This window comes from Orbicella faveolata, unplaced genomic scaffold (assembly GCF_042242905.1).
Source record: "Orbicella faveolata isolate gen_17 unplaced genomic scaffold, um_ofav_v1 contig_12, whole genome shotgun sequence".
Classification (NCBI taxonomy): domain Eukaryota; kingdom Metazoa; phylum Cnidaria; class Anthozoa; order Scleractinia; family Merulinidae; genus Orbicella; species Orbicella faveolata.
The window spans coordinates 14,637,466-14,651,778 of record NW_028301539.1 but is presented as its reverse complement, the minus strand read 5'-3'; the positions used below and the strand labels follow the sequence as shown (position 1 = coordinate 14,651,778).

General features: G+C 39.0%; 1 protein-coding gene and 1 long non-coding RNA gene across 2 annotated transcripts in view; both read left to right on the top strand.

The window, feature by feature from the left end:
- The window catches only part of LOC110040462 (endothelin-converting enzyme homolog), a 66,108-nt gene that overhangs the window by 16,186 nt on the left and 35,609 nt on the right, over positions 1-14,313 (top strand). The window contains exon 5 of the mRNA XM_020745697.2: positions 4,984-5,052. Coding sequence (XP_020601356.1) covers positions 4,984-5,052 — 69 coding nt within the window. The remainder of the gene's footprint in view (positions 1-4,983; positions 5,053-14,313) is intronic.
- Positions 12,293-13,296, top strand: LOC149116805 (uncharacterized). The gene is made up of 2 exons (XR_016204029.1): positions 12,293-12,845; positions 12,922-13,296. It is a non-coding gene; the product is annotated as an uncharacterized LOC149116805 (long non-coding RNA).

The window sequence follows — 14,313 nt, the reverse complement described above, 5'->3', positions numbered from 1 at the left end:
CTAAGGAGTGTACAGTCTTTCCGTCCTGTCTTTCTATCCTGTTTTCCAAATGTGTCGTTGATGTTTGTGCGCGAGTCAGAACGGAAGCTGGATGCAGCGAATTTCATTGAAGTGCTACTATGATTAAATTTTTACCCCTTGAACTTTTACGTTTTTAAACACATAGAATTACACGAAAGATTTAAAAGGCCGTTTAGTGTTTGGAAATATCTGCGTTGGTTCCGGAGATATTTATGTTTAAAAAATGTATATAATATGCAGATTAGGGGACTGATGACTATATAGCAAGAGATAACTCGGTCAATTTGCAGTAGAGAACATTGAAACGTAGTAGGCTAATAGTTCTACGGCAACACACCTACCATGATAAAAAATTATGTTCCCATGGCAACTCGCTCTTTTCCAGTCCCCTCCAACCTGATTTTAATATGTAGCAAGGCCACGAACTCGACCTACCTGCCATACTTGCTTAAAGAAAGAGTCGGTGGAAGAGATCCATAACCATCTGAACTCTGTAAACCTAAACATACTGCTTAGTAGAAGACAAGAGGCTTTCTTTTCTGGACACTACAACCACCAGGGTGCATGGAGAGATACGAGTAATTGTATACAGAAAACCAACACATACAGACAGATGCCTCGACTACAACTCCCATAACCCAGTCCAACACAAACGATCAGTGTTGTGTGCCGGAGCAGTCGGTAATGAAGAAGGACCGAACCGGATTAAACCAAACGATTGACTTTTGTTCCGCCGTCATAATTCGTGAATTACGACTACAACGGTCAGGCATTACTCGCCCTGAATGAGGGGATGTGGGTCCTAATACACTGCAATCAGTTGTACCATCGACACAACCAGAACGATCCAGAGGGAGGAAACATGTTCTCAAAGTCTTGCGGGTTAACAACAGGCTACCCTTTGCGGTTCATCAAAAATCACAAATCTTACCGCGACCCCTCTCGCGACGTTTCTACCACTGAACTGCGACAGCTCCGACGCTAGAGATCTTTCACCTCGAGCAATTCAGTGGTCATTCCCTATGTCAGAGGCGTCTCTGAGGAAGTCTCACGGGTGTTACGCGATAACAATGTTAAAATAGGTTTCAAACCTCTTAATGTTTTACGCGCTCGCTTCCCACGGCCCAAGGACAAACCCCCTACTTTTCAGTCAAGAAGTGTGGTTTACAAAATCGATTGCCTTGGCTGTGACTTCGTCTATTATGGACAGACAGATAGAGTTTTGACAACTCGATTAAAAGATCACAAGAGGGCGGTTCGAGTTGGAGACAGTAACTCGAAGGTAGCACAACACGCCAATCAGTTTGGCCATGACATAGAATTTAATCACACCACTGTTGTGGACAAGGCTCGTGATTGCCATAAGAGACTTTTTCTCGAGGCCTGGTATTCTCGTAGAAACCGAAATGCGGGCAACGAACATTTACATATCGACATTCCGAATATTTGCAAGTCACTCACGTGATTTGTTATGTCGCTCAGCAGTGGCTCGTTACATTTCGCTGACGTAGCACGCGCAGAACTGTGAACCTTTAATTGTATTGATCTAGAAAAATTGTACTTCATAGATATGTAATTTCCTTTTTATTCAATTTTTAAAATCCTTGTACATAACTTTGAGGGAATTTTATCCTTTAGTCTTAATTTTACGCAGGCGCCTTTTGATACCAGCCTATGGCTGATGGGGCTACCCTGCTTAAATAAAGATGACTTGACTTGACTTGAACCGTTAGGTAGCCAGTAATTTCCGTTGGCTTTTTAAACCGACGAAGACCGAAGTTGTTCGGTCGAGACGTCTTTGAATAAGTAGCTATAATTATTGTTTTGTACGTTTTAGTAGAGTCAGCGTCAAACTGAACTTCGAATGTATACTACTGATGTCCATCCCTGACTGCGATTTTAACATTTTTAGTTCGACCTAACATATTTATATGCTTTAAATGAGTGGTGAACGGAAACACCGTTAAAGATGCGTGACACTTGCAGTTAAATAGTTTATAGGCTGATATTGTAACAAATTATTAAAAAGTGTCATAAAAGTCTTTGAAGAAACAGACGTTTCGGGTGTATAATCCTTCTTCAGTGTTCAGAAAACCGTTATACTCCTGCAGACTGAAAACCGTTATACTACTGTAGTAGTATAACGGTTTTCTGAACACTGAAGAAGGGTTATACACCCAACTTTTATGACACTTTTTTGATAATGTGTTATAATATCAACCTATAAGATATTTATGTGCTTACTGGATCATGCAGATGGAGCATCGTTGGCAAATATCAAAATGAAACGCCAAAGGTGGCCAGAAAACAACCTTCACTTTTCGCTTTAAAAGGCTATTATGTTTGATTCTCATTTCTGATACAAATTGGCTGAGATATCTTTTTTCATCATATTTGATCAAAGTTCGGTCGAGGTTATGATGTCATCACTTGGCCAATTTGCATATTTAAAAGCCCGAATATCTCTGGAATGAAAAGAGATATTTCAAAATATTAAACAGCATTTTTCTTCTCGTATAAACTACTTGTTTATGCTTTAAAATGGCTTAGATAGGGAAGATGCTAATTTCGTCATAGTACTGAGCACTTTAAAATGAAAACTGAAGGTTGTTGATTTGACTAGTAGTCCAGTGGCATAACTCGAAATTTCAGGCAAATTGTTCACTTTCCTATACAAGCATCAAGTTTGGCACACTAATAGTAGTCACCAATACATTTTCAGGTATAGTGCCAAGTTCGGCGTCCACTGGTTTCCATTGAAACAAAAATTTATGAAGAATCATGAACTTACTCTGTTTACCCTAGTTTATCAGCAAAATACTTTCATTTCAGTGGTTCCAACTTTTTTACAAGTTCGTTATGTTTTAGCATATGTCAAGTCGCCGTTAACTACGCGTTGCCATGGAAACAAAAAAATTACCACGTTTGCTGAAAATCAAAGAAAGCTCTGCATCTTGTCGATGGGCCTCCGGTTGGTTTGACTATTATCTGCAATAAAACCTATAGATTTTTTAGGTGTTTTTAAATTTGCGAATCGCAATAAACTTAGTCGCGAATGAATTGGTCATCACACACATAAAGCAGGGTAGTAGCGCTTTGACATCTTTTGCCGCAGCTCTTTTTGCAACAATCTTTACAGTTGGCTTATAGCGGTTGTCGATGACGCGTTATCGATTTGATCTACTGCTTCTGCAGTAAAAATGCCCATTTTCAGCTTAGGAGGGCATACTGTGCCCATTTCTTTTAGGTATTCACAACTGCATTTGCCAGATCTGATATAGGACAAGCATAGCACTGTTGCTCTTGGCTATCTACATGCCAATAGCATGCAATCTTTCAACAGTTTCTTTCTCGCTCAGGTATATATGCATGCAGCATCACGCCTATGCATACTAACACAGGGATCTGTTGACATTTGACATGCCGAGTACATTCTTTGAATTTACGGGCGCGCTTCATGACTGGTATTTAGCGTTTGTCCCGCAAGAATCATGGTTACCGATGCCAGCAAAGTCTGGGGTAATGGTTTCTTTCGGCAGTTCTGAGAAAAAGGTCCGATGGCTGTGGATCATCTATTGTACATTTCTTTACGTACTGTGTTAGCCGTGCGTCCAAAACACATCACATAGCCATCGTTTTCCTCAAAAGAAGCGTAAAAACATTAGTCATCCTATGCTTTCGTCAAACATTAGCAACACCTCTCTAACTTGGGTGTGAGCAATTAATAACACGTGTATTTCTTGGTTCCCTGCTGCCACGCTTTTTGCTGAACAGCCCCTTTCTCAGTCCGAGAGCTTGGAAACGGTAGTGCGCGGCTGTCGCGTTCTAGAATTTTGTATGTGGGAAATCAACTCAGCTATAATAATAGATTGGCTGTTACATTTTCCCTTTTCTTGACGACTTCTCCATTATATTGTTAAGTTTTCGCGCGTGGTTGATCAGCGCTGCTATAGATAACTCACGTGATATTTGGCTCCAAGGGCAATCATTGGATATTTAGCTTAGATACTAGATTCAAATGGCATAACTCGTGAGCAACAGATCGGACGCAGGATCGCAGTCGAGGACTTGTACTCGCCTCTCTTAAATCACTGTTAACCTCCGTAGCCGGTTGCTTCCAAAAGGAACATACTGGAACATTTTTGCTTTTGGAAAATACTTTGTGTTTGTTTGGTGCTTCTTCGGCCGAGATAGTTTCCATTTTAATATGTGGTCCAGTTTCGTTCCGTGGAATTCGTCAAGATTTATACTAAGTGTCACATTGACTTTCAAATGACCGAGCAATGCCATTCTCTCGTCTAAGTTTTACCAAATCAACCCATTTCATCCCCTATATGTTCAAGCTAACCATTTTCTTTTTCTAACAACGGTTTGTACTGTACGTAGTTGCATCGAATTGCATTTAAAAAATTTAGAATGAGATGCCACTCCCACCTTCAAACCAAGAGAATGTGTTACAGAAATGTGAGGGTAACAAGAGCAAGTCCAGATTTATGCAAATTAAGGCCTCTATTCATTTAATATTTCTTACGGGAAAATTAGCTGCTTTTGCATAAAAAATGGCGAAAAATGACAATTCTAGTACCACGTGCATAATAACGTAAAACCATAAAGTAAAAACGTGGATTAATTTTCGAAAAGAACAAGACCTTCGCGAGGGGTCTGATGAGTGAAAAATCTAATTATCGCTAACTAGCTGGAATTGTAAAATTGAGCTTGGCACTATATCAGGAATTAATCAGAGTTAGTTTGCCCATAATCCTACAATGTTTGGTGCTTGTATCAAAAATCACACAATTCAAAAGCTATGCCGCCGGACTACAGACTTTGAGCAACTCAGTGTTATATACATTTCTTCAATGATTCATATATATTCCAGGTATTTTTCCTGAGAAATATAATTTTACAAATCACAGGCTCGGAAAATTGTTAATTTAATCTTGTTCCTCTGACTGATTTCAGATTAGACCGATAGCCCTTCTGGGACTTTCAAGAGATCGTTTGACTTCTAATACCACTGATGGAAGAAAGGTGTGTTTTTTGTCGTAGTTTATTACCATTGGATGAAAACAAAAATTGGGACAGAAGGCGTGCTGACATAATCTGGCAGGTCTCCAGACAACCCAAGTTACCTCTGCACATCACTATTCTTTAGATCAGTTTTTTAATATAAAAATTTACTTCCATTTTTTGATTCTGAATGCCAAATTTATTGGCATTCAGAAGTATTGTTATGGGTGCGAGTTTGACTTTGTCACTCGATCACTTCCTGTTAACTTTACAGCAAATCTGCTGACGGTGTACGTCGCTTTATCATTTGAAAATTTGCAGATTTGCCGTCGGATCTTTGATGCGAATAATGAAATAATGGACGCTGTTTTTCAAATGTGCTACCACTGCTACCCTTAACATGTATACGCGTAAATCTCTTTAAACCTTCGCCACCTTCTGGTGATCTGAAACGAAATGAAGGCGCCAATAATTTATTTACTGAACTAAATAACCTTTAGAAGTATTTTGTGCGTAGTGTTTAGTAGCCTTGTATAAGCGTATAACCTTCGCCACCTTCTGGCTTTGATCTGAAACGAAATGCTGATAATGTATTTACTCTTTAAGCAAGTGAACAAGGTCTTGATAACAGATTGTTAAGGTTTTCAACTGAACTTTGTTTGTTACAAGTAACTGTTTTGCGAATACAGGATATTGAGGTGTTAGATTGAAGCTGACAATAATGTATGTATTAGTAATTCTGTTCCTTTTCGGTATTCTTGAACGAGAATAGATCTATGTTCGAAATAGCGAAAAGTTCTACGCATTAGTCTTTGTGACAGCTTTGTTTAGAACTGTGTGAAGCTGTCGGATTGAAGCCGACAGTAATGTATGTATTGCTGTTCCCGTTTCTCGAAGCAAGTACGCTTGGAGATAAAAATGTACTAAAAGAGGCAGCTTGTTTCAAGCTCTTCGCCGACCAAGCGCAACGGCGCCTGTCAACAGCGCATAGAAACAAGGCAAGGAATACATTTCGTTTCAGTTCTTGAATTTCAAATGACTTACATCGGTAAGAACTAATTCCGGCAAGGGCTTTTGCATTCAGAAGTAGGCTCTAAGAACTCTTTGATTTAACATTTGGAGTATCGTAGTTTGAAAAGCTATGACGTTTAATCCGTGACTTTCTCCTTTAAATTACGAATCACTCGAAGGGAGGAGAAACAGAATCAAGTACTGTTTGTACGAAGGGACACGTATCATGGGCACTGATGTAGCAGCGTCAAAATCATTTGCTGTTCAATCGATGGGTCACGTAGCGTGGACATGTTGTACCGAAAGATTGTCTTGTGTGAGCTGATATGTTTTTTTTATTAGTATGAATGAGAGTGCAATTAAGGATTTACACTACGAGTGATATTTGAAAATTCTGTCAAAATTGCACGAGCCTTTAGGCGAGTGCAATTTGAAAACGTTATCGAGTGTCACGAGTAGTGAAAATCTTAATTGCTCGAGCTTTCACCCGTTAAATCGGTTGTTGGGGACATTTTGTCATATTTAGTCATAGAAGTTGGGATAATTTCAATCTCTTTAACAAGTTCGAAGTATATTACCTTATTACCTTCAGGGTAATAGGGTAATATACTATTCGTATCCGTTTCTAAAATATTATCAAATGAGTGCCATAAAACCAAAAACAAATCTTTGGTTAAGCAGATTTGCGATGCTCAAAACATAACTTATTATTATCATTTTTTTTTTAGTTCTACCCAAAAGGGTTAAGTTTCTCCATCGCCATGTGTTGAAAGATTTTTTAATGATCTAAATTATGTTTTTTTTTTTTTTTTTTTAATGTTATTGCCTTACAGAACACAGAATAAATGATTACAGTACTAGATACTACTTGGGAATAACTACTTACAGAGCTGACATTAACTATTGTACTAGACGAAACTTATTATTCTTACAATACTATACTTACAATGTTCACACTAATAGTGTTTACAGCACCTTTTAATCCACAAAAATAAATCTAACACATTACAATAAAAAGAAAAAAAAAACAATGAAGATGGTACAAAAGGGAAGAAAACGAAACAAGTGTTTCAAGTGTATTGTTAGGTTGATTACGTATAGCATTACTAGTATGTGAGAGCGAAGATAAAGAGCAGAATGCTGTGAAAAGCTCGTAGGTGACAGCGTATGTACGAGATGGTTGGCAAAGTTATGTTTTTAAAGGTTAATTCTTAACATTTTTGCTAGTTTTTCTCAATATTTTCATGGGTTTATTGACCTGTTCCATACGAAGGTCTTCGCGGAAGTGTAAACGCCACAAGCCAATATACCTCTGTTTTTATTTCGTTTACTTTCAAACCCGAGATAACGCCAAAACTGTTAGGAAAGAGCTTCAGCGAAACACATATATGGCCGGATTCGCAAAAACATAGCCATAGAATTTTACTTGTCACTGATAACCTTGATACAATTCTGTCCTAGAGCTAGCTTTCCACGAGGCTTATCGTAGCTCAAATAACAGCAAATAACTCTCCTGTATGCCTTTTGAGGCCAGGAAGACTGAATTCACCGTCTTTTTGTTGAATCATGAATTGTACAATTTATTTAGTTGGACATCTATTACCATGGAATTCATATGCTTGAGCCGAGTATTACGTAGTACGTCCACTGAACATATAGGGCCGAACTCACACACGACCGCTCTCATGTGGCTTCGATAGCTCAGTTGGTAGAGCATTGCACCGGTAACGCAAAGGTCGTGGGTTCGAATCCCGTTCAGAGCCTGAAATTTTTTCAGGTCATCTTTCCAGTAGTGTTATGGCTGCATTCGCATCTTTCATTATTTAATTAAGGGTGCTTTCAACATGAAATTGGAGTCTAAATCAATATGAACGTACAGATATCAAAACCGCGGCGGAGAGCTAATCTATCGCTTTCTAAAGGCCTGCATCGTCCTAAATGGACTGAACAAGTGCTTCCCATATCGAGAATCGATTAAACCTCAAACAAACTAGGCCATAGTTAGCAGTAAGCGAACACTCAACATGTTGTCGTTGCGTCAATTATCGCCCGGAAGCCACGCAAATAAATTTCTTCCGCGCTAGCGAATCACAGACAGTTCTGATAGTTAGCTAAGCCGAGAACGCCTAAAATTGATAAAACAAGGAAATTCTACTCACGATTAGCGCTTGAATTCATGTTCTTCTCTCTGCTCGTGGCCATGTTTTGCTCGCAAATAGCAATGTCCCGGATGTACTTCAATTTTGTCGAGCGCGAAATGGCACATCCAGATTTCAACAGATTTTTTTCTGAGTCTTTAGCTACATCAAAGTTCAGAGCAAATGACGCCAACAGCAGCTAAAAATGTCTAGTCCATTGCACGTCGAAGCCCTAAATTGATGTGGCTAAAGATTTTTGCTGTCTAAAGCAAGAACAACATTATCGTTACAGGTCAAACGGCCTACTGTTGCGGGACTAAATGTGACCCGTACAGTTTACACACCTCCTCAGGCCAGCCTCACGTACGATAATGGACGACGCTTACTAGCAAATCGTCAGACTTGGGCCTTCATTGGACTTAATGATGTCCTCGGACAGACTTGCTTTAGACAGCAAATACAGAACGCTAATCGATCGCTCCTTGTCAGGGTCACCGCGCGAACTGAATTCAGACGAGTGTAGCCTGGGCTAAACTTAACACAAATTTAAAAGGGGATTGGGGAGGGGGGGGTGGTCGATAAATAATGAAAAAAATACCTAAATCAATGAAACATGCGGCAAGGAGTTTCTACATTTCATGCTAGGTAAGATATACGAGCTGCTGTCATAGCGAAAGCAGAAAAAAAATGAAAAAAACGAATAAATCAAAACACACTTGATTCAGTCTTTAACACCGTTTTCATAAATCCAGACATATAAGCCTGCATGACCCAGAAAGGTCGAAAAACGAGCGTGTCTAATTTCTGTCGATCTTTCTAAAGCATTTAGAGTCAAACCAGGGAATTTCCTGAGCAGTTTAGGACATTCTGTGCCAATATATGTCTGAATTTATGAAAACCGTGTTAAAGACTTTGCACCAAAATAGCGGGCATGTTTTTGGAAAATCGGTTAGATATATGATTGTGTATTTGACAAAAGTCGGAAGATCTACAAAAACGCGCAGTTTAATTTCTATTTTACCTACTTAATCCATTCGATGGTTAGTGCGGAATGCACTACTGGGATGATTTTGGGGGCTGTCGTCCGCTTAACGGCTTATGACTCAATCAGTCTTTTGGTGAGGAAGGGGTGGGGTCGGGTAGGAAACTATGTGTGCTAAGATAAACGCGTTGTGCCTTTGTTAATTCTTTATTGACATCTCAGAGCTACACTTCTGTTACCCAAAACCCCTTGTGCTCCTTGTGGTGCTATTGTTTTGGAACAAAAACAATTTCTTTCAACCAAGGATACAGGCTAAGGGTACATTTCAACTGCGATGTAGCAGTGTTACCGAGAAACACTCCGTTACCGTCCCCAGAGCCATGCGGTTTGTATATGTCGTGTGATAAACTACCCTCTCGTTTTGGCCGGGATAGCAGTTATATTTCGGATAGCGTTATTTCTTACTTTTTTAGTGCAAAGAAAGCCACTATGACTGCGCATCTTTAGGATTTAAGTCTAGCTCGTGGAGTGGTGGCTTTTACGGCTAATGGTTAATATTTTGGCTATTCACAACACTCATAATGATATGCAAAGTTGAAATACGTATCAACAATGCAGTTTTGTCGACTAGGTGGACATTCTTCTCACTAGTTACGTAATAGCTCTGGAATAAACACCGAGACGACTTGTTCACCCCATTAATGCTCGGTTCGGCATTTTCTAAAAAAGAAACGGCTTTTTCTTTCCTCTGTTAGCTTCTCGTATTTGTTCACAGCCTCGACCAGACTTTTTTTGTACCTTATCTTTCACCCAGTCACGTAAAATATCGAAAATTCTGAAAATTTTCTGCCATTTTAGAAAACAGAAGAAACATGTTTGTCACAATGACGTCATCTATGCGTCTGTCCTGTAATAGATCATAGGTGAGAACCAATGAAAATGCGAGAATAATTTGACTCATCGTATAATGCCTTATGAAATACCATGGGCCTATTGTGTTACACTGTGATTTACACTGTGTTACGCTGAGTTACAAAAGGGTTAATAATTAACTATTATTGCACAATATATTAGAACCTGCTTAGAGCGGACACCCTGTATTAAGGGGACACTAGTGAGGGTCCCGAGTTTACCCGCTTAATACGGGTTTCACTGTATTTTTTTTATCAACGGATAACCTCTGCCGTTCGAACGGATGAATATTGTTTGAAAACGGATAGGAGAAACCGTTCGAACGGCTGAACGTTTTTCTGAACGGATAACCCCAGCCGTTCGAACGACATCCTATCGATCTTGTACGGATAACAAACGACAAGTGAACGGTTTTTGCCCGTTCGAACGGATACCCGTTAGTGCACGTTTTCGCGTGAGAGGTCACAAATGGTTGAGTTTGTTCAACTACATGTTAAACTATTGTATCCCCATACATTCAATGGGCATAAAATACCCATTCTTTTGTATTTTAAATTCTCTGCCCTATCTGTACCTCGTCCTGTCAATTTACCAGTGTACAACTTCTAATCGATCACACTTAAGTCGCAATTTATATTAACCAACAAACTCAGTTCTAACTAAGTCCTTCTCTTTGTTACAATTTTGGTGTCAACTAGAGCTGTTCATTTACTCCTCTGCATTTCATAAGAAGCATGTCACCTTCTGATTTCATTCAACATTACTTTTTACTGCAACATTATATCTACAAAAATAAAGCAGTAGCCACTTGCAGTCATAGACTGCCTTTTACTTTAGCTTGTTTTCAGTGTTGGAAAGTGTATTTATCTGTCCTGTATCTATCTTATTCTGTATTTTATCGATCCCAGAGGAGATGATAATCTTCGATGTCTTCAAATTCTTTTATCGAAATTTTGTAGCTAGAATAGATAAGGTCAACGTGACGATCATCTTCTTGTAGACCAGAATCAAACAACCAGTGTGAAGAACCAAGATTTCCAGATTTTCAAGGTGCAACTATCAGTCAAAATAAACCAATAAAAGCGTTACATCCACGCTATAAATACAATTTGGGACCTATCGGACTATTTAGAAGGGAGTATTTACGCGAGTAAATACTCCCTTCTAAAATAGTCAGATAGGTCCAAAATTGTATTTATAGCGTGGATGTAACGCTTTTATTGGTTTATTTTAATTGATAGTTGTACCTTGAAAATCTGGACATCCTGGTTCTTCACACTGGTTGTTTAATTCTCGTCTACGAGATGCAAGCACGGTACTGTATTTGCGTCTGGCGTATGCTTAAAAGCGCCAAAAGCGAAAATTTGTCCCAAAACAATCGTGGACAAAAGTCCTTGGGACACTTATGTAATTTAACGAATTGTCTGTGTTTTGCTACTGAAGTTTGTAAAAAAGCGCTGCTTTCCTTTTAAAAACGCATTACTATTCCCCGTCCCCACCAAATACAATGTTGAAAACCAGAAGAAATTGCAGGTAGTAGTTTTCAACATTGTATGGGGGGTGGGGGCGAGGTTAGGCAGGTGAAGTTGTATTTGCGTCTGGCGTGCCCAAAAAAGCGCCGAAAGTGAAAATTTGTCCCAAGACTTTTGTCCATGATTGTTGTTGTAAAGGGGGCCGGGTTGTTCGGAAGCCGGTTAACGCTAACCCAGGATTAAAGTTAGACAGAAGTATAAATAGTTCTTGTATACAAAAGTTTTTCACTGCTTTTGTTTTGTATATTTTGAGATTATTCAAACTCAAAACAGAAGGCCAAACAATATACAGTAAGCCTCACTGCTAAGTTACAAAATTCAAAATCAAAGTTCTCGCTTAACTTAGGTTATCTTAAGTGGCTCCATAGGGAAATCATTTATGGCGTTATGTTTTGAATGCTGTTTTTGCATTCGTTTTTACAACCCAGTCCTCTCAAACTTATTACATGTAATAAGCAATGATTAAATAGTGTTTTACTATCATCTCTCTTAAAATTTTGAGTTTTAGTCTCGAATTTAAGAGGCCCTGCGCCTAAGAAACGACCGATGATTTCCGGCTAAAAAATAAAATCGGCCGATTTTTATCTCCTAAGTAGAGGTTACCGAATACTATTTAACAATGAATTTCTTTTGTTTCAATTTCGTTTTAAACCAAATATATCGAGCCGCAAACTTTTTCCGTCTGATAGCAGCAAAATCAGGCCGAAAATAAGGCCCCGCTAAAAACTGTTCGGAAATTACTATCGCAACGCAAAATAATGAGAAAACTACACAGTGTTGAAGAAAAAGGCCTTTTAATGCAATATCATTTGATAAACATCAAAAAACTGCCGAAGCGATTAAAAAACAAAGTTTCAAATATTGCATACTAAATTGGATGGAAAAATGTTGTCGCCTGACAGCGGCCATTGACGTCATTTGTCACGTCAAGTCGTAAGAGCGTGGGAAAACGAGTCTGCAATGTCCTTCGGGCGGTCAGCGGCTAGGGATCTAGTCGTGACCCCATAACTCAGATCACGCTGCGGCCAAAACGGTGTGGCGTTTGGGGAAGTTTTTCTTTTCGAGTGACCATCATTTGTGAAAAATAACATAACATTGCTCCACTAAACGTTTTCTGGCCGGGAAAAATTGTTTTCCTCTTTGTGCATTCGTTTGGATTCCGCCGCTGTGTAGACAAATGACGTCAATGGCCGATGTCACGCGACGACATTTTCCAGATTCAACTTTCGTTAGCAGATGGTAATTTCGAGTTATTTTCTTTTTCTGCGTATTTTTCATCTTCCTTTCGCTTTTAATTCTAAGTCCTTCTACTTAGGATGGTCTTGGAATGCCTAGCAAGGTTTAAAGTGGCGTTTAACACGCCATTCACGGCCGTATTGGCAAAAGAGAAGTGTTTCGCCGAAGTAGCAGGATAACGGTAAACGCGGTAACTTTGAACGCTTTGTACAAGGTCAATATACTTTGGCCGAAAAATGTTTTTTCAGAAACGTGATGTATATCCCTCCAATGTCTGATTCATCACTGTGACTACTTTCAAAAGCGTTGAACTTTTGAGAAATAATTATTTTAAAACCAGCTCCAACGTTCCATCTAATTTAGTATGCAATATTTGAAACTTTATTTTTTAATCGCTTCGGCAGTTTTTTGATGTTTATCGAATGATATTGCATTAAAAGGCCTTTTTCTTCAACACTGTGTAGTTTCCTCATTATTTTGCGTTGCAATAGTAATTTCTGAACAGTTTTTAGCGGGGCCTTATTTTCGGCCTGATTTTGCTGATATTCAGACGGAAAAAGTTTGCAGCTCGATATTTTTGGTTTAAAGCGAAACTGAAACAAAAGAAATTCATTTTTAAATAGCATTCGGTAACCTCTACCTGGGAGATAAAAATCGGCCGATTTTATTTTTTAGCCGGAAATCATCGGTCGTTTCTTAGGCGCAGGGCCTCTTAAATGCCGAAACCGACGTGTTTTTTTACTTTTTTTGGCTTTGCTTATGATTTTCTTGAAATTCCTTCGGTGAAATCTTCCAAAATTTTCACAGCACGTCGCATCCTGCGGGGTACGAATTTTAAACATGAAAAAAGCATGGTTTATAGAGGCAGTTTTTTCGATTTTTGCAAATTTATGTCTTTTACCGCTGCGAAAAAACTGGTCTTATAGAATTCCCAGAAAAACGAGCTCCGACTAAGGTAAAATATTTACTACCAGTCTGCCAAATTTTATGGAATTTCACCGAAGGAAACACGAAAAAATTCACTGTCAGTTTTACTTTGTGTGCTCATGTTGACGTCATAAAATATCGAAAAACACCGGCGCTTTCCTTCGCGCGCGCGCAGATTACTTAACCTTTCGTCCTCAGCGCGCGTGCGACCTCAAAACCATAGGGAGCCACCTTAATCGGGCTTTGAACAACCTGGCCCAGGGCTCCGCTTTTACGCTCGGCTAAATCTATTTATTATCAGAATTAGAGAAATGTTCACACTGGTGACATAACGACATAGGTTTATAAACCTAACGACTTAAGAAGGACGTTATGTCATTATGTCTGCAATGTGATCATCCTGACATAATGGCATAATAGCAACATAACAGCATGAACAATAACATAAGGAAAAAAAACTGATCTTTTCCTTATGTCTTTAAGTGGATGTTTACATTATATGTCATTATGTCGTTATGTCGCTAGTGTGAACCAGGCCTAACAT